General features: G+C 34.7%; 2 protein-coding genes and 1 long non-coding RNA gene across 5 annotated transcripts; 1 reads left to right on the forward strand and 2 right to left on the reverse strand.

Annotated features, from left to right (window-relative positions):
- The first annotated feature begins 137 nt into the window (after nt 1-137).
- Nucleotides 138-892, forward strand: linc-56. The gene has a single exon (NR_102173.1). It is a non-coding gene; the product is annotated as a long non-coding RNA linc-56 (long non-coding RNA).
- On the reverse strand, nt 885-5136 carry ssr-2 (Sperm-Specific family, class R; the record flags this gene model as incomplete). Its single annotated transcript, NM_076089.6, has 9 exons — nt 885-1056; nt 1103-1188; nt 1262-1399; nt 2363-2491; nt 2560-2700; nt 2754-2852; nt 2986-3114; nt 4049-4213; nt 5110-5136. 9 exons carry the CDS (start codon nt 5134-5136, stop codon nt 963-965), a joined length of 1008 nt encoding a protein of 335 aa, NP_508490.4. The 3' UTR covers nt 885-962.
- Nucleotides 5137-11607: 6471 nt separating this feature from the next.
- Nucleotides 11608-17676, reverse strand: ntfc-1 (Cytosolic purine 5'-nucleotidase; the record flags this gene model as incomplete). 3 transcript variants are annotated; one of them, NM_076090.9, is made up of 10 exons in its annotated part: nt 11608-12123; nt 12344-12614; nt 13423-13517; nt 13573-14181; nt 14232-14331; nt 14384-14530; nt 14577-14670; nt 15128-15247; nt 15301-15374; nt 17623-17676. In NM_076090.9, 10 exons carry the CDS (start codon nt 17664-17666, stop codon nt 11998-12000), a joined length of 1680 nt encoding a protein of 559 aa, NP_508491.1. The 3 variants fall into 3 exon arrangements, with proteins under 3 accessions (NP_508491.1, NP_001379633.1, NP_001361936.1); NM_001392738.1 differs by lacking the exon at nt 17623-17676 and adding an exon at nt 15930-16037; NM_001374980.2 differs by lacking the exon at nt 17623-17676 and having other exon boundaries at nt 11998-12123; nt 15301-15319.
- Nucleotides 17677-20880: the final 3204 nt, after the last annotated feature.

Raw genomic sequence — 20880 nt, forward strand, 5'->3', positions numbered from 1 at the left:
TACATTTTAGGTCTACATTTTAGTATTTTCAGAATATCCAGATTCTTTACTCCTTCTTTAATTTCATTGAAAATTCAGCGTAAAAGAAGTTTTTGCTCAACATTGCTTAACTTTGGGTGATCATATCTTGAGCGTTTAGTTTTGATAAAAACTGCTAATCAAACCGAGATAATATCACTCAAAGTGGAGCAATGAAACACGTCACCAAAAAAATTTTTACGGTATTCAATTTACCGAAATATAAAAATTTAGGTGCAATCATTTTCCTACCCCATCATTTTTTTAGAATGCTCAAATAATGATTAATTTAAATTTAATTTACACGCGAATGTTCATTTTGATACGTGTTTCATTTTTCGGCTCAGAAAACAACATTATTAAGCCGGAAAATACAGAAAAAGGTCACGTTTTTATCAATGTAAATGTTCTAAAAAGAGGGATGGAGTAGAAAAAGAAATGCACCTAAATTTGTGATGTAGAAAATTGGTTTTAATAGTAATGCAATATTTCCCATACTTTCTACTTTCTGTGTGTATCTAAAATTCTAGTAGTAAACAGTTGAAGACAAATTTCGCACATCACCCTTAATTAGTTTTTTGCAAACCGTTTTATTTCGCCCTACGAGTAAACTGCAAAATTTTCTTACTCTGATAATTTTTTTCAATTTTTGTTCTTTCACCCCCTTTTCCTCCCTTAACCTAATCCTTTTTTGACAATTTGAAATTGAATGAGTTTTTGCACAATTTTTTAATATGTAACAGACGCAACTGATTAATGTCAAGAAATTTTCAAATCATTTTTTTTTCTCATTCAACATGTTCATATATATATATATTTTTTTTTCTTCTCCTATCTCATGAGTTTCATCGCCAAAATAAAGTTAATCCAAATACAATTTTACTTCCCAGAAAGATATATAATTAAATACAGTGATAAATCGTTGGTTACAAAAAAATAATAATTTATTGAATTTTGCAATCACTCTCGTCGACGATTTCCTCGTGATTTGACTTTTCTCCATGACGACGCATTTTCAAAGATAGATGTTTTGTTCTCCTGAAAAAATGACACTTTTTCATTGCTTTTAAATTCTCTTTCAAACCGGATAAGACTGGAGCTGCGTGAAATTTTAGGCTCATCCGACAGCTTCCTCTCGACTTGTTCTTTGTCCCTACGCGGTGACTTCATCTGAATAAAAACGTCATCACATGTATGGGAATAGAGAGAAATTATGTTTTGTTACATAGGGATTGATACATACTCTTAAAGAAAGGTTTCTTTTCAAATCGCCAATGTGCAGCGGGACTGCAAGAACGGGGTGAGAAGCCTGCTTATCAAGTTGAGGTTGCTCACGAGCAGATTGTGAGCCGTTTTTTGTAGAAGCTGTGTTTTTCTCATCCTGAAATGCAAACGTATAAGAGTATAGTACTTCAAAAAATGGTACATCACATCCGGCTAACTTTCTGAAAAAGGAATCAAAGTTTGTTGGATTTTACTGAAGGTGGAGTAGAGTCCAAAACTTTTTTTGGTTTTAAATGACAGAAATGGAACCGTAGTGACTATAAAAAATTATAAAACTTTGCTAATTTTCTAATATATTTTGTTTTATTTTGAACAGAAGAAATTGGCTAATTATTTATGAAATCACGCGCAAATTAGTGACGACATTTTTGTCATTTTTTTGCTTTCCAGCTATAATGATTGGGGTTTCTCTGCTTATTTTATTGAATATTTGATGTGACACACAGTTTCCCAATTTTGAAAACATTTTTTGGAAAATGAAAGTTGTTAACCAGAAAGAAATTCATGTATCAAAAACACAGAAAATGTATAAAATGACGTCACTAATTTGCTGGTGAATTTTATATAATGAGCATAATTTTGCAAACTTGAGAAATCATTAAAAACTGAAAATAATTTTATAAATTCATTATTTTTTATTTTCGGGGATTACGGTTTTCTAATATTCACAGCAAAATTGTCAAGTAAAAATTCAAAATCTGCTTTATTCAAAAACTTTTTTAGTAGCCGTACCATATAAATGCTTAACCAATTTACCAACAAATTCAAAAAAAAAACTTTTTTTGATCAACTCAGAAGTATTTTTATCAATATTCAAAAAAGCAATTTTTTTACAAATAATTTTTTTTTTCAAGAGGAGATTTTTTATTTTTGAAACGTCGTAACTTAGCTGAACTAGCATGCATTCCCGCATTAGAAAAAATCGATATGCCACTAAAAGAAATTATAATTTTTTTTTTCACCCAGGACTTATCCCCCCAACAAGTAGCATTACAGCATTACAATTTCAATTTAAACTTTTGAACTTTTCTGGGAAATTATACAACTCAGCTGCTTGTACCTCCATCAATGTTTTCCTCGGGTCCCGCCTAGTCGTCGACTTCGCCCGCACCGTTGCCGATCTACGGATCGATGGGCTGCTCCTGGTCTCTTCGTCCTCGGCCACATCATCGAGACGACCACCACCCGCCTGAATAACTCACACTATTCTCATATTCTATCAAGATAGATTGTGTGCGTACGCACACACACACTCACTTTGCATCGTGGGAAACCGGATAATTCGAGCAGTGTGCGGAATACGTCGGTAATCCGGATATTGTCTTTGGCCGACACCTCGATATAACGAACGTCGGACGATAAGCGATTTGTGAATGCTTTCGCCGTTTCTTCGTATATCTTTAAATGGGTACCAGAAAAAAATCTCAAAAGAAAATTCAGAAATTTTTTACCTTCTTATTTTCAACATCGCATTTGTTTCCCACAACAACAATCGGCAGCTCATTCAAATCACTACGCCTTGAGCATATTTCTTGCCATATATCCGACATCTGAAAATGATATGAAATCTTGTCGCATTAGTAGCTGCTCATCTATCCTTCGCACATGTGTGAAGACTTAGTCTATTTTTGCTCAAAACTCGCTGCTAATTCGGAAATGTGGGTTACGGTATCGTTAACTTGCCTCCTTGAAGCTTGTGACGTCGTCCACCGAGAAAACTAGAAGAAAGGCCGACGCTGATGCAATCGAAAGACGTCTCATGTCGGGAAAATTGAAGTTGGTATCCAAAATGTCTAGTGGTAATGGGACACCCTGAAACATTAATGTGAATCAACTTTCCATTTGTTCTTTGGAAGTTTAAAGGGAGGGGGGAAGGGTAGAGAGAAAAAGACCGAAAGCGACCGAATTTCGTAATGAAACTTCTCAAAAAACTTCCAATTTTTCATGGCGGCCAAATTTTTCTAAAATCTGAAACTCCGCCAGCTTTTCTTTGTCGCTTTTTGAAATTTTGATAATTTTATATGCCTACACGATATCAACTACCAGAGTATGCTTTTTATAGTTTGATAATTTCAAAAATCATTTACTATATATAAAGCGCTTATTCCGTTTGTCCATAGTTTGTAGTCTTTGTAGTCTTTGTAGTCTGTGAAGTTTTGGCTTCTGGAGGGATAGTGAGTTGGGGTTAGTGTAGGGATATAGTCGGGGTACTGTAGTGGTACAATGGTGGTACGGTAGGAGTACTGTATGATTACGGTAGTTTCAGAAAATATGGTTTTCAGCTCCAGAAGTCGGGGGCCGCGCCGGAGTTGCGGTCCACGGCTGGTAAACTATATTCCAGCAAAGAAAAATTGCGAAATTTCAGAATTTGAAAAAATCTGACTACGTTTCTTAGAATTTGTTTTGAAAATTTGACCCCTCATTAAAAACGTTTGGAAATTATTTTCATTATGAAATTCGGCCGTGCTGGGCCAGTTTCACCCTATTTAAGCAAAATATCCACAAATTCTACTTCCCCCAGGCCTTCCACGCGGGTACCAAAATGCCTTCCTTGCGGCGACCTCCGCTCGCCTCGCGCTTTCTGTATAGTGCGTCGAGTAACCCGAAAAGTGTCGGCCGCGGCAAAAGCTGAAATAAGGCGAGAGGGCGGCGTGAGGCGGGCAGGTTGGAGGCAGGTGTTAGGCCCTGGAAGCTTGCCTGCCTCCTATGGAAGCCCTGACCCAAAGATTTGAATGAAAGAACCAACCTGGATACGAAACTCTCTCGAATGTAAATCCTCAATCGTTTCCTTATACTTGCTTGAAAATTCATTATATAAGTAGCGACGAATAATATTAGTTTTTCCCACTTTCGCAGAACCCAGCACCACCAGACGGTACCGTTCTTCGCACATTTCGTCCTCGGTTTTGGGCTGCAAGCATTTGAACATATTGACAGGGAAGCACACAATATAAGATTTGAAAATGGATAGTTGGAATATTGGGAAGAGAATCGGAGTTTTGGCAATAAATGTTCTTGGCCTTGTTTGCTATTTTAATGGTTCATGTACCTTCTCCATAGCAATTTATGCCTGGTGGCTAGGATATTAAGTCATGAAACGAATTCTCCTTTCCAAATAAAATGAGAGACAATGTAAGATTTTAAGTGCTCGTATAAATACAAGTCGTTTGTAATTTAAAACTCTCAAAGTTTGAAAGTTAAGAGGGGGGGGGGGGGGGGTAGAGAAAGGTTTTGAATGAATACAGAGATCTAACTAGTGTTTGTAGGATCACTTGTTAATTTCATCCACGAGTCCTTCCGTTTAGTCCTTTTTTCAAACTTTCAATTTCTGTTTACTGCAGTATGGAGGTAGGTTGGTATGGTGTTAAATGTGGAGTAGGGCCAGTGGGGAAAGTGTTCAAAACTACATCAATAGTGCCAAAATGACATATTTATAATTTTGAAAGTCGGTCAAAAAAAAACATGTACTCCTAATTTTGAAAGTCGGTCAAAAATTAAATTCTGCGAATTTCATACTTTACTTTTGTTTTAATTATACATCAAGAAGTTCCAGTAGTCAAAATTTTTTCAAAAAATTGGCAAATTGCCAAAAAATTGACTGGGAGTAAAAAAAATCTCTACAAAAAATTCTACAAAAAAAATTTCATTTTCAGACGGAACAAACCATTTTTTGCATTTCTATATCAATTTTTGTATGGAAAAAGTTTTTTAAAAAGCGGCACAGCACTGGTGTAGACCTCTCTTTTTTTCCTATTTTTTGGTTTTTCTCACGCCTTATGTTTTTTCTTCCTGATCTGGTAAACCTACAATTGTTGATGGAAGCGTTGAAGTCATCGCGGTGCACAATAAGGACCAGAAGAAAAGAAAAATACCGACGGACAGAATATGAGTTGCAGGTTTGGCTGGTCTGCACAGCCGATTGAACAAGGGTTGCGTCACTTGTTTTGTTGGGAGAAGCCGCGGACGGAAAACGTGACTTCTCCTTTCTCGCTTTTTTTTTCTTTCTCGGAAGATACTAACTGATAGAAAGAGAATATGAAGATGAATATGAGTCTTGAGAGGGAGTATAAGAGAGAAAACACCCCCCCCCCTTCTCTCCGGAATTATATCTTTTTATCCTCGTCTTTCTTCCTTTCTCACTTCTCCTTGGGTCTAGATCAGGAGAAATGAGGAGAGCAGTTACTGGTTGACGGATTAGAGCCTCGTAATCTACATATTACATTGGTATAAGCTCTCTGACATGCAGAGCACACACTCAACATCTTACTTCCAAAAAAGCCTACAGTAAACTAGGCCCCAGAAAATAGTTGATAGTTAAGGAAGGAATTAACAAACGTGAGCAGTAAAAACCAAACATAATGAAACTGAGTGCCAATGGATGAGCAAGGTGCAGAGGCATTGTGTCTTTCTATGTGTGTGTGTGTGTGAATAACCAACCCAGAAGCACTCTCTGGAAATTGATGCTCCGTGAATAATAGGAAAACTACTATTCAAATATTTTCCCTGAATAATAGAGTTGTACTACGAAAAGAAGTCTTATTGCAGTTCTCGTTATTTTGGAAATAAAAAAAACAATAGCCTCACTAAACAGTAAAAATGTTAAGAAAAGTTTGGTTTCAAAATCTGATAATTTGGAAAGTATATGTATAAAAACGGGGAAATGTTAGAATAATTAAAGGAGAGAATTTTAAACGTGAAGAATTCTCAAATGACCATCTAATGAAACTTCTCAAAAATATTTGTTAAAGAAATTATCGCGATTTTAGCAAAACATTTTTAATTTCCGCCACTTTTGCAGCGGTCCGAAAGTGACTTTTTTTTTGAATTATCATAATTTGTTGCATCAGGAACAGAAGTCAAAATTGGGAATTTTTGCAAAAAATTTCAAAATTTTTGATAACTTTTGCCAATAACCAAAATATTTGAGATGAAGCGGCTGATTTAATTTTGAATTTAAAAAGGCAAAAACTGGGCAAAATTGTCGGGATTTGTTTTTTTTTCTAATTTTTCATTGATATTTGAATTGAAAAATCATTCGTTCAATTTTTAAATTTTTACCGTAAAACAATTTTTCTTTTTTTTTCATTTTTTTCCCAAAAAAAAAACAAAAAAAATTAAAAATGCCTACACTTCCAAAATTCCGAGTAGCAATCAATTTTATCGAGAAACACACATTTCCAGAACTGACTTTGATTTTCAGAATTCTCTTAATTCTAAATCAAAACGAGAAACAAAAGAAAATAATTAGTTTCAGATTCACAAAAATTTTCTTAGTTCCGATTGAAAGATTAGATTCTTGTTAGCAAAAATTTACAAATAAAATCAGGGACGCAAAATTTTTAAGTTATAAGAAATTAAAATTTGTGAAGCCTACCTAAAAATGCTCAAAATTTAAAAAATAATTTTTAAAAAATTCCAGCTAAATGAGTACCTGCAATTATTAACAAATCAAAAAAAAAAGCTTAATGAGAAGGGAACTCCTCTGCGCATTTTTTTTTTGGTTCGAAGTCGACAAAAACTAGCAATGGATAGATTAGGACTTGATGAGCATTGAAGCAAAAAGAGCACTCTCGCAGCAACAGAGCAAGCAATTCGTCCCCTGTTTGACACCATTAACTTGAAAATTGTTAGTAGGAATCTAGATGAGATGACTTGATGGCATTGTTTTTTTAAAGGAGGGGACATAGTTTGTGGGGTTTTTGCTTAAATATACTAAAACTGGTCCAAAACAACCAAATTTCAAAATAATACTTCTCTAAAAAAAATGCCAAAAATGTTTTATGGTGGTTCAAATTTTATTGCATTTTTTGGTAGTTTATCTCATTTTATTAAAGACAAATGGTTTTAATAAAAAAACGTTCAAAATTGAAAAGTTGGTTGAACGTAAAGACTTAAAATCTGATAAAATGAACAGTCATGATGAAATTTCTCAAAAAATTTGCAAAAAGTTTTTATGGCAGGTCAACACTTCCAATAAAAAAAGAGCCAAGTTTTGCTAAAATCTGAAATTTCGCCAATTTTAAATTTTTGTCAATTTTAGCAAGATGAATCAGTAAAATATTTTTTAAACGCGATAATTTAGTGGAAACTGTGTTCCATCTGCTCCAACAATAAAAACAGAAAACTTTTTTAAAAATTGTTTTTCAATCGAAAAAATGATTAAAATTTTTTTTGAGAATTCTCTACTTATGAAATTCAGTCGTGTTTGTACCATTTTTAGTATATTAAAAAAATACTCACAAATTTTACTCCCTCTTTAAAAAATAAAATTGAAAAAAAACTACAGTCATTTGAATAATTGGAAACGGAATAGCGGAACCAAGAAGAAGTCATTTTGCAATGAAATGTTTAATGCATTTTTTAGTGGACCGGGAGACATGAAGTAATCCTGAACTTTTGTCTCTCTGTAGTCGCACCAAACTTTTTTGGGTGAACAAAAATGGAGAGAAGCCGAGTTGCGTTGCAAAAGATGCTCCAGCTTGCTCTAGTTGGGATGATAGAAATACGGAAAATTGAAAGAGAATAGGAAATTACACACATTAAATAATCTGCGGAAGTATACTTATAGAGGCCTTCCTAGAATTATTAACCTCAATATTCGGAGCAGGGCAGCTGAATTTTTCTCTGTCATATTATATCATACTATCCAAAATTCTGGCAGTCTAAATTTAAGACGTTGTTTTTTCAATTCTTCGTCTTTTTATTAAGCTTTTGTGGTGATGCCACGGATGTTGAGAAAATGAAGGGAATGAGAAAAGACATGCGTCAATACATATAGACCACAAATCCGTGGAAGATACAAAATAAAAGCTCCTCGATATCACTAAAAGGTGATTTGATATTTGAAATCCTGGATTACGGAGCTCTGCTCAATGCATATTATTTTCTTTTTTTCTATATGATAAGTGTGTCACATGAGCTCTCATAAAAATGGATAGAAATATTAAAACTACAAAACAAAAACTACAATTTCAAAAAATAGAATATTGAAATTTGTTTGATTTTTTGGAAATTACCAAGGGACGAGTAAGAAGACAGAATGGAATTATTGGAATATGCGCATGGTGTCCCGTTTCTGTTCGATCTACGTAGATCTACGAGAAATGCGAGAATTTAGATGCAGACTACTCAACTGATTTTGCACGTGCTGACGTCACATTTTTTGAGGGAAAAATTCCCGCATTTCTGTAGATCAAAACGCAATGGGACAACCTGACACCACTTGAGTGTGAGAAAAAAATTCAAAAAAAGAATTCAAAATTTCATATGGTTTTTTGAAAATTTGAAAAATCTCACAATCAGTATTGCCACTTTTTTAGAAGTCGTCGATCCAAAAAAAGTTATTTGAATTTTATGGCCGATTTATGTTTCAAATATTAATAATCAAATACTGTAGGGATTCGAACATTTGATAGTGCTATAGTTTTTTTTTTAATTGGCAAAAACTCAAAAATTGCCTATTTTAGCCTGGAGCCAAAGATGCCAATTCTCATGACACAAAACCGATTGATGCAAGAAGCCCGTTCAACAAAAATGCCTCACATAAGTAAGATGATGAATTATGCAAGTACAAAAAACCACGAGCAACCTGTCTAGTTGAAAAAGTGAATTAGCGGAAGAAACAAGCAAAAAAGAAACAAAAGGTTACAGAGCTCAGGAGCTCGAGCTTCTAAGTCTGTTTTCTTCTTCTTCTTGGTAGCTGTCATTGCTCCAACAAGACGCCGGGAATATTATTATTTTTCTTTCTCATTTCTTTTTTCTTTTCAAGCCGCAAGAATCAAAAGTTAGGAAGCTGGTTGGGAGTAAATAGCGAGGAGTGGATTACCGGATTACATTTAATTCGATTTTTTCTTCGGCCCACAAATTAATCGTTGGAAATTGAATTATCGAGATTTTTCTTTCTGTATTACACTGAAAATGATACAACTGTGTGGTGTGCTTCACGTGGTGCTAAAATGACCAAATATCATATTAAAACTTTCAAAAAAACATTTTGAAATTATACTGCAAAAAAGTGACAGTTTTTGCCACTCATAATTTTGAAAGTCGACCGAAAAAAATTGTTTTTTTAATAGGATTTTTAAAAATTAACTTACTAGGGAATGGTGTTACCCCTGCAATCGCTTGGAGGACAAAACAAACTTTAAATGACAGATGAGGTCTTTGGCTACAAAAATCATTTTTTGGAATCTGCTAAAGTCTGCCCCAAAGCTGAAATTTTCGGCCTTAAAAATGAGTGCTTTTTTGCTCAAAATGCCGTTTTTCGTGTGTAGAAGTGGCTACATGAAAGTTTGGCACTGCAGCCGCCGTTCGAATGGCCGATTGGTGAACTCTCGTGCTCATTAATCTAAAGGTCACGGGTTCGCTCCCCACTAGGTATTAATTTTTTTTTTTTTGAATTTTTCCTCTAGCATGAAATATGCACAAAACCACGGTTTCTTCCGTTTTTTGGTAACTTCGGAATACATTTTTTGGTTCCTGGGAATCATAAAAGTAATTTGGAAACTTTTTGGAAGTTTTCATTTTTGATAAATTTTTCACTTTTCTCCCACCTGATGTATGCAAATTTTTTTCTCTAAAAATAATTTTTCAAAATTTTTTCAAAAAATGCTTGGGTTGAAAGAGCAGCATTAGATTGGGTATTTCTACGATTTTGGAGGATCAAATGTCATTTTTAGGAGAAAATCACTGTTGTTTTCTCTAGAGTTTTTCACGAAAAGGACCTACTTTCAAAGACTTCCAGCTCCGTTGACGGGTAAAATAAAAAAAATTGTCAACTGCAAAGTTGTTTTAAAAGTACCGATAAACAAATTGTCCGTTGAAACTTGTCTGATAAATTTTATGGGTTAAGAGATATAGCTAATCAAAGTGAAGCTTTAACTTACTTAATTACTAATGTCCATATCTCTTAACCCATAAAATTTATCAGACAAGTTTCAACGGACAATTTGTTTATTGGTACTTTTAAAACAACTTTGCAGTTGACAATTTTTTATTTTACCCGTCAACGGAGCTGGAAGTCTTCGAAAGTAGGTCCTTTTCGTGAAAAACTCTAGAGAAAACAACAGTGATTTTCTCCTAAAAATGACATTTGATCCTCCAAAATCGTAGAAACACCCAATCTAATGCTGCTCTTTCAACCCAAGCATTTTTTGAAAAAATTTTGAAAAATTATTTTTAGAGAAAAAAATTTGCATACATCAGGTGGGAGAAAAGTGAAAAATTTATCAAAAATGAAAACTTCCAAAAAGTTTCCAAATTACTTTTATGATTCCCAGGAACCAAAAAATGTATTCCGAAGTTACCAAAAAACGGAAGAAACCGTGGTTTTGTGCATATTTCATGCTAGAGGAAAAATTCAAAAAAAAAAATTAATACCTAGTGGGGAGCGAACCCGTGACCTTTAGATTAATGAGCACGAGAGTTCACCAATCGGCCATTCGAACGGCGGCTGCAGTGCCAAACTTTCATGTAGCCACTTCTACACACGAAAAACGGCATTTTGAGCAAAAAAGCACTCATTTTTAAGGCCGAAAATTTCAGCTTTGGGGCAGACTTTAGCAGATTCCAAAAAATGATTTTTGTAGCCAAAGACCTCATCTGTCATTTAAAGTTTGTTTTGTCCTCCTAGCAATTGCAGGGGTAACACCATTCCCTAGTTAGTTTGAATAATTTGGGTTTAAACATTCTAGGTGTCGGAACCTGCGAATTATTTCTGGGGTTTCCAAAAGCTCTTTTTTTTTTTGAAAGTTAGGCAATTTGCCAATACGTTGACTGGAAATTTGAAAAAAAAGCATCAAAAACCCTGAAACTTTTTGGAAATTTTCATTGTGATATTCGGTAGTTTTAGATCAATATAAGTGTATTTAGACAAAATCCCGCGCTACTCCACATTTAAAAATTATGCTTTGTTTTGGAAACATGTGCAATTTTTATTAAATATTTCATTTCGGCATCTGGCCCTAGATTCTTTTTCGGATCTGGCCCAAACATTGTTAATTCGGCAAGACTATTTGAACTTGAGCGCCACCTAAACAGATTTTATATTTTTTGGCTAAACTTGAGATGGTTCCAAGTCAGGAATGGGCGACGAATTTGCCAAAAAAGCCAAATGTTCTCCAAACGACAAACGACGAATTCGGCGAACATTTGCCGAGTACGGCAAAAATTGAACAATCATAACTTGCCAAAAAACCGGTTCGTTGCCCATCTCTGCTCCAAATGCCAATTCAGTCAACACAAACATTCTAAGAGCAGCTGAGCGTTGTGCAGGTGAGCATTTCACTAGGTCGGAAGGGTACAAATAATCACCTTTCATTTTATTACTTTAGAAACAAAAACTGTTTAAAATTAGGAAGACAAAGCATTGCATAATCTAGAAACAAAATGCAGTAAGCATAGAATATCAAGAAAAAATCCGGAATGAATTGAAAAAATTCAGTGAATGAAGAATAATGATGTTACACACGTTCGGTGGAGTCGGTCTTCAAAAGAGAACAAGTTCAAAAATAAGGCTCGTGAATGAAGTGGTTGGAAAAAATAATAGGGTCGGGGGGTGAACAACGAATTGAATAGAATTCATGAGGGAAGAAGAAGAAGGGTAAATTATGTGAGTTAAAGCAGGCCGATTTGAATAAAAACGAGTCAAAAACCAAGTTGTTTAAGCTATGGAAAAATGCGCCTAGTTCAAAAAATTTAAGCAGTGTGTTCGACAAATGCCGGTGCAGGAGTGACAACATCCTGGTGTGGTGGCTCGGTTGAAATGTCTCCAGCGTTCGAAGAAGCGTCGCTACCTGACTTGGTACGTTCACGCTTCGTTGCCTGAAACATGTCACATATTTGCATGAATAGCAATAGTTTTTGCACCATGTGGAAATCTAAGAATCTATGAAGCCAGGGCTTCCATTCCGCCACAGAACCCCGAAAGTGTCGGCCGCTGCCAAATAACTATTTATCGCACTACGTTATGCAAACATCAAGCATGGCGTGGAGCGCCGTCACCGTCAAAATCCTAGCCAGCAGTTGTAGAAAATACACCAACCTCTCCATCGCTGCTGCTGCTGTTAGTTTGATCTTCGTCCTCTTCCTCCTCGTGGCAGAACGTTTCCTGATCGTTCAACGTTTTCTTGTTCCATCCACGAACTTGCTGTCCGACACTTTGTTGGCGTTCCAGAGTGTTTGATCGAGATCTCAAAGTGTGTGCGTGGTCGACTGTAAGCTCATGTGGCATGCATTTCATTGGTGCACGGAAATAGTAGAATGATGGATAGTGTACAAGGTTGTAGCAAGAAGAAGCGTAGACGTCAGCATATCTGAAAATACCCGTGGTCTTTGCACTTATTTCTATTTTTGGGTAGGTTCAGTCAACCGTGATGTCCTAAAAATGTCATCAAACCGTTGTTTTGAAAGTTTTTATTTACTAAAGGGATATTCTTAGAGCAAGAGTAAAGGTTCGAATAATTTGAAACGCATGTTGTTTAAATGCGCTCAAATGACAAAATTTCAATGAAACTTATCAAAAATTTATCAAAAAAGTGTTATGCCCGTTTAAAAGTTTGAAAAAATGGTCAAACTTTAACAAAACGCTACAGTTGACTTTTTTGATTTACTATTATGTATTGGTATTTTGTAAGCCGATAGGTAACTAAAAATTACAAAAATAAGTCAACTATCGCTTCAAAGGTACCTTAACCAACGAAATAATGTGAGATAAACTACCAAAATATGCAATAAAAGACGATAACTTAAAAAGTCAACCACGAACCGCGTGGCCGAAATTGGAGATTTTAGCTAAAATTAGGTTATTTTTATTTGAAATTTTCAATTGCCATAAAAACTTTATGAACATTTTTCAAAAAGTTTCATTACGAAATTTGTTCATTTGAGCACATTTTGGATAAATACGTTCCAAATAGTTTTAGCTGTTACTCCTCTTTCAAACTTTTTTCAGGTTTAATCAAACACTAAAACTTAAAAAAAAAACAAATTTAAATTCTCTATTCTAGTGAATCAGGTAAATTACATTTTTTAATCATAAAAAACTGAACACTTTAGTGTATACTTCTTTTGTATTTTTGCCAAGGAAACACCGTTCCCAAACCTAATTATCAAGTTATATACCTTTCGACTTGAGAGGCAAAGAAGGTAGTTCGGCCTCCGGTTCTAAAAAGACTTCCCAAACATCCATACTCCTCGTCCATTTGATTGGTAAGTTTCTGGAAGAAATTGTGATTTCACAAACTTTATCCGTAAAATAAATATTGAACCTACTCTAATCTTATCAACGATGTCCTTGACGACAGGCTTATGACGAGAAGCTCCATCCAAATTCTTATAGATGTCAGCCAACGTGCTCTCCATATGTCCCATCTCATCGAACAATGGCTTGCTATCAGTCCACACAGTCAGCTCGTTAACAAGCTCCGGAACAACTAGGAAGGTCCTCCATCCGCGGGATTTCTTCGAGCGAAGTACATCTCCGAAAATGTGATCTCCGACGTAAAGGACCTCCTTTCCACGGCATTTCATCATTTTTTGGAAAGCGTCACAGGATCCTCCAGAATAGACGACTCCTTCTCTGAGCGGTCCAGTATGAATTCCGAGTTTGTAGGATCCGGTGTCAGTGTTGACTTCTCTAAAAACTGTTCCCTCTGCAAACCATCTCGGCTTGCACGAATCTACAACTATGATGTTGAAGTAGGTCTTCCAGTCATCTCCCAAAATAAACTTCATCATCACATTAGTGTACGTCCAGTCGCTGTTGGTGAGGAGGAATGTTTTCTTGCCGTGCTCTCTGAGCTGGCTCAAGAAACGTGGTGCACGCTCATCACGAATGACATACTTCTCCGGATTTTCCATTACTTGCTTTTTCATCGTGCTCTGAAAATCTCATCTATTTAGTTTCCGGAAACAAGACATTTGAGTCTCACCTCCACATGAACCCAGTCAATAACTCGTCTCAAATCTTGGAAAATTGATTTGTATGACATCATCACCTCGCCACCTTTCACTCCCGTCTTATCAGTGAGCCTGGAATTTATTGGAAAATGTTGCAGTGGAGCTGCCTATCTTGTAAACTTACATCGAATAATGTGGATGCTTGTCAAAGAAGTCGATAAGTTGACAGATAAGATGAGTCTCGGGCATGTTGAACAGCGTGTTCAATACATAAACCCGCGAGTCGGACAATGGTAGGTACTTGTTCGGGTACATCTCCTCGATTTCATGGCTGCAAAATTAATTTTTGCTTGATTATATTGATTATTTAGGCATACTTTTTCAAGAAACGGAGACCGTGAATTCCTCCGAGAATGTTTCCAAATCCATCAACTTTGAGCAAATTTCCGAATTGAAACTCGAACCACAGACCTGAAATAATCAAGCACACTATAATAATCTTTTCTTGCGACTGATTAAATATTTAAAGACGATTACGCATTGAATCGTAATCAGAAACCCATAATTCCCGGCTTACAAGACGATTAGCAACACCTCGACCCTGTTTTGAACCTTTGTAAAATCTAATAAAGTCGAGGTCAAATTTTCTCCCCTGTTACAAACAATCCAACGATTCAATGTGTGATGTCAAGGAAAACTGGCGCTTAGACGTTGTTCGTCAAAAGATTTATTGCAGTGAGATAATGCGCAGCTATTTTTTTATTAAGCGCATAAAAATTGTATTCCCTTACAACACCAAGATACAAAAAGTTTATGTTCCTGATTCGCATGCAATAAAAAAAACTAATTGACAGTACCAGCATTCTTTCAAGACGCGTGCTATAAAACACGTGAGCCACTGAAACAAACCGGAAATTTCGCAACTTACCACGAACTGGGAAAATTGGATCATATTTGAAACTTTTGATTTCTTCAGGATAACCAGTGTCTACAAGACGTTGGACAGCCATATTGAATGCCAGATATTCCATATCAGGAGCTTTGTACTCTGGAAAAAAGACTTGTTGGAATGCTGGACTGGTTAATGTGCAATGAACTTACGAACAAGGGTATAATCCATGTCGAATCCAAAGTGGGTGATTTTCTCCAACCGGAGGGACCGGTTAACGAATACCCTGTAACACAGATTTGATATAAATTTCTCAGAAATAAAATATTTTGAATGGCGTTCTTATTTTCTAAACTATGTTTATGCAAAAAGCTACATCACAGGTTTGAAGGAGGTATTACGGATTTGCGTATTTTAAACGTGTAGGCTCAAAATGTGTTTAAGTGAACGAATTTCGTAATGACATCTTTCAAAAAAAATTTCACAAACATTTCATGGCGGTTCAAAATTTCGAAAAATTTAGCCTAATTCTAGCTGAAATCTGCAATTTTGGGACCAAAAATTACAAAACACCTATGGTCACCTATAGGCTTTAAATGTGCCATCAACGCAGTAACGCGAGATAAACTACCAAAATATGAGATAAAGGATAAAAATTTGAAAAAAAAGTCATCTTCGAACGGCTGCGACAGAGTGACTAAATTCGGAGATATTACCTAATTCTGAACCCCCATAAAAAAATTTTTGAAATATTTTTTGAAATGTTTCATTTTGAAATTCATTTATTTGAACACATTTTGGGCTACATACCCAAAACCGATACTGCTCCTTTAATCTATACCTTTCGTCTGCATTGGAGTCTTTCCAGCTAACCATTTTTTAAATCCTTCAGTGTATCTTGATAGGAGTAAGCCGTAGAAGTAAGTTTGTGGCTCAGTTTGTGAGGCGCCGAAAAATAAAAAGTTTTAATGATTTTGAAAATATATAGAGCAATCAAACCAAAAAAAAAAGTGCAAAAAAATTAGGCAGATAATAAAGAAAACTGAGGGAAAGTATTTTCATCTTCAGTATACCAAAAGAAAATTGATAAGACATGATAACGAAGGTTGACACCTGAGAATTTCTTAGTGAGAAAAAGTGGGCAGACCGGGGGGAACAAACCCAATAAAGAAATTATCAGTAAGAGTGAACTTAAACCTAGGCCAGTGGAAACACGACGCAATTTTAGCGCCTTGGAATGATTCCGCCTATCGCTACCATTAAAAGATAGGAAGAGGAGGATTGGAAAACGCTGCAACCTCAGAAAACCTTGATGCGCATGAGAAAAAATTGATGGATAAATTGAGGAATGCACTTTTTTGAGAGCGATTATTTTAATGTGGTAGACAGACCCAGTAAAGAAATAACCTTGAATCTTCAGCCAAGTAAAACGAATCTCGTAATATTCCACAACTCCACATCATAGTATTCTAATACCGAACTGTCACCATAAATTATACATTTCTATTTCACTTTGAAAAATCAAATTTATACCTACATATGACCCATTCACGCTTGGTGGAGCAATAATTTGCAAAACGAAGCGAAAATAGGAGTGAAATAGAAAAAAAAGAAAAGAAAAGAAAACGTGTAGGGGTTAGAATGAATAAATACAGGGAGGTAAGAAGTTCGTGCAGTTTAGTTGAGAGCGAAGCATTCTCTCTTCTGCTCTCATGCTCCTATGAGCATTTCTTGTTAAACTTGCTTCTTCGTTGTTTTTTTCTGTTGTCTTTTTAGGCTCTTGGTTCCATCAACCCTATTACGAAGGCGCGTTCTAAAATGGATTTTTCCACCATTTTTTTTCACTAAAAACAGCGCCAAAAATGTGCTAGAACAGCACAAAAATGATTGGTCAAAATTATGAAAATTATGAAAATCAACAAAAACGTAGATCTCAGCCTAGGGAAAAAGCCTAGGGAATAAGTACCCACAATTTAATTTTTTCTGATGCAATACTAAATTTATGAACAATTTTTTAAAAAGTTGAATAATTGAAGCGGTAGAAATTTTTTTAAGTTCTAAAAAAGTATACAATAATGTGTATTTATTTAAAAGAATATCCTTTGAAGGAGGAGTAACGGGAAAAATTTCGGATTGAATTTTTTAGAAAAAAAAATTCAAAATTTATTATGGTGATTTATTTCGCCCACTTTTCCGTGTTGAAGCGGTTGGAAGCTAATTTTTTTCTGAATTATCATTCTCTTGTTGCATATTTTGGTTGTTTATCTCACATTATTGTGTAAATAAATGTATATTTAAATAAATATGCAATAAAAAAGATAATTCGAAAAAAGTCAGCTCCAATCCGAAAAGGTGGCCAATCAAGATCGGAAAATATAAATAAAACTCGGCTGAACCGTCATAAAAAAAGTTAAAGTTTGTCAATTGAGCGCATTTTGGAGCTAGGCGTGTGTATAATAAAATTCACGAAAATATACACGTATGTTTCCTTTTTATAGCAAAAGTATAATTTTTTCTGATTTTATTGTTCTCACCTTTCAGCTGGGTTCCTTTTGTAAAGCGAACGGTCGGCTGACATGGTTTTTTCTCTGAAAAAAGAATCGTGAAAAGTTGTCAGAAAAAAAGAAAAAAAACACCGAAAAAAGAAGAAATAAGATAAGTAGATTCGAAACGAAAATAATTTTTTATCAAAAAAATTATAGCCCGCGTGCAAAAATAATTGAAAAGTAAGGAGTAAGTTCACTTGTATGTGATTTACGAGAGATAAAAAGCAAAGTCATAAGAATCACGAATCACATGTTTGTTTTGAGGAGATTGATGCAGAGAAGGCGATTTTGATGAACGAAAGTCAACTATTTATAATCTTTATAAACAAAAAATCCGTTGAAGACATGACGTCATAGAAGCTAATCAAGTTGTTGTGTTTCCACTCACGTCAGTACGTGTTTTTAGAAGGAGATTTTATGATCTTGGCACTTAAAGTAGCGCCAAGTACCACAATGAGCGAATATCATAGTAAAAAATAAAAATGAATCTCTAAATTGTATATGATTTCTCGAAAATTCAAAAATTCGCAAATTTTGAAAACTCGCAAAGCTTTTGGTTTGTGGATGATAACCTTGAGTTGTTCAAACACGTGTAACTCAAAAACTGTGATAGTTAGCAAAATGTTTTCAACTAACAAAATGTTGCCGATTACTTTTTCTACATTTTAGATTTTGTGAAAGTAGTACACCTGTGTTCCAAAAAAAATTACAGCAGCTGACATTCGGCGGGTCCGTTTCTGACTTGAATTTCTAAATGATTGACAACTTTGAAACTAGATGTTTTCAAGACACAAAGTTTGTTAAAAAATAATTTCCATAAAATTTTCTACTTTTTTCAATTTGTTGCTTTGTCATAAATAAACCAGGAGATTCTATACAAACAATTAAAAATGAAGCACAAATTTTTTTTAAACGTAGAATTTGATTTCAAAAAAAAAATATTGCTTGCATTTTGAGAAAATGTTGTCAATTGCTACCCTTCTATTGTAGGTTTAATCTTTTGTATAGATGTTTGTGGGCACTTTGGTACAAAAAAACAAATTGTAAGATGTAGAAAAGTTTGTGGAAAGTATTTTCTTTAAAACTAGATGTTTTCATGAAACAAAGCTTATTAAGTTGGGGGTCACTTAACATTTCCTGTCAAAATATCAACCAGTCGGATGTCAGCTGCCATAACTTTTTCTTGAACAAAGTTATACAAATTTGGCAAAAATGAAAATCTAGATAAATTTACCGACAACATTTTGTTATTTGAAAATATTTTGCTAGCTGTTATAGTTTTTGAGTTACACGTGCTTGAACAACTGAAGCAAATTACCGAAAACCCGAAAACGAATAGAATATTGGTCGGCACTGTAGACCACGTTTTAGTTTTAATTTAAAACTACTAGGCCTCAGTTCTAGAAAATGGCAAAATGAAGGGGAGTGTTAGCGTATTGGAAAATCAATATTGCTAGCAAGAGAAATGAATGCACAACCAACAACGTCCAACCTCCCCCCCCTCCTCCTTCGTTTTCGAAATATCATCCGGCCAGGCCTTGCTGAACAAACGTTGTTGGCTAATAAACCTTAGTCAACGTTCAATAATCATTTCAAAAATAAAGACATAAAACGTACTTTCGTGAGCAGTGTAAGACTTTCAACTCTCTACGCTATTTTATAATCAAACAATCAAACTGTCCGAATTGGGACTGGAGACAATAATGCGCTGACAAAGACGAAAAAGATAATGGGAAGAATAGAAATGTAAAGATAATATTCATAAAAATCATAAAAATCATAAAGTGAGAGATAAGAAAGTTTAATGCGTCTATAATACAAGGATTTGGTCAAGAAGTGCATAGTGATTTGCACATTCCCGCGTTCACACTAAGAACACTACATATTACGACAAAGTGCAGAAATGAACTTTTGGTACGTTTTTCTTTTTTTGCCGGCTGTCCTCTTGCAAATATCTGAGTGAACTCTCATCAGGCTGTTTTCAAAAAAAAGTGTTACACTGCAAACTCCTGCCAGCCAGCTGTGAAGAAAAAAAAAGAAATCATAAAGATTTTACAACTAGATCTAAATGTTCGTGAGAAGAAAAGATAAAAAAGAATAACACTGCACTAGCCGAACTTATTTTTCACACAAAAAACGAGAACTTATCGGAAGATTTGAAATGCGATAGGAGGAGGATGGTGCGCAGTACAGTAGACAAAAAATAAACCGTCTCTGTTAAGCCACACAAAGGCTTTTCGGTACATACAACTAGAGTTATTTTTAAAAGTGGAGTAATGTGTGATTTATTTTCCACTTTTGTAAATTTAAAGTGGGACACAATTATATAGAATGGTTCAGCCTTTTTTTTCATTTTTGTGAAAAATTATGTTCTACTAATTTTGTTTGTGTTGATTTAGACTCAAATTTATTGTGATCTACGTTTGATCTACGCGAATTTTTGAAATAAACGCTTAAAAATGTGTGCTGAACGGAGAATGTTAGACGAAAATTGAAAAAAAAAATTTAGACGAAAATTAAAAATTAACTTTCAAACACTCTAGTGATTCGAACATGCGACGGTGATATAAATTTTTTAATAAGTGGAAAAAACTCGTAATTGCCACTTTCAAAAAAATTTATTTGGTCATTTTAAAGTGATTTTTTTAAATTTCCCCATTACCTTTGAAGATTTGATTTTCAGTAGAAGAAAAAATTGATTCATTTTTGAATGTTCAAAGAACAATCATAGTAAACAATAAACAAGAAAATTCCACTGAATCACGTCACCTGTTTTCAAGGTCAAGATCATTTTAATTAAAAGATTTTTACTTATAAGCGTATTATCGAAAAAATACGATCGCACAAATTTCTCATAATTTATTTTTGATCTACCTGTTGAACTTGACTCCGCCCCCAATCTTGTTGCCGTTGTTATTTTGTGGCTGTCTTGTCGAAGGAAGGAACGGAGTCAAGTTCAACAGGTAGATCAAAAATAAATTATGAGAAATTTGTGCGATCGTATTTTTTCGATAATATAACAGTAGTAAAATACAAATTATAATCTTTCAATTATTCTAAGCGTATTTTTTATTTGTATTTATTGATAACTGTACACTTATATTTTATGTACGAGAAAAAAATAAAGCACTTAAAAATAAAAACTATTCGAGTCGTGTAGGAATTTGAACATGCGGTTTTAGTTTTCTCAAAAAATGGCAAAACCTGGTAATTGCCACTTTGACTAGAAATAAAAATTTTTTAATA

The sequence above is a fragment of the Caenorhabditis elegans genome, chromosome X, assembly GCF_000002985.6.
Source record: "Caenorhabditis elegans chromosome X".
Taxonomy (NCBI): Eukaryota; Metazoa; Nematoda; class Chromadorea; order Rhabditida; family Rhabditidae; genus Caenorhabditis; species Caenorhabditis elegans.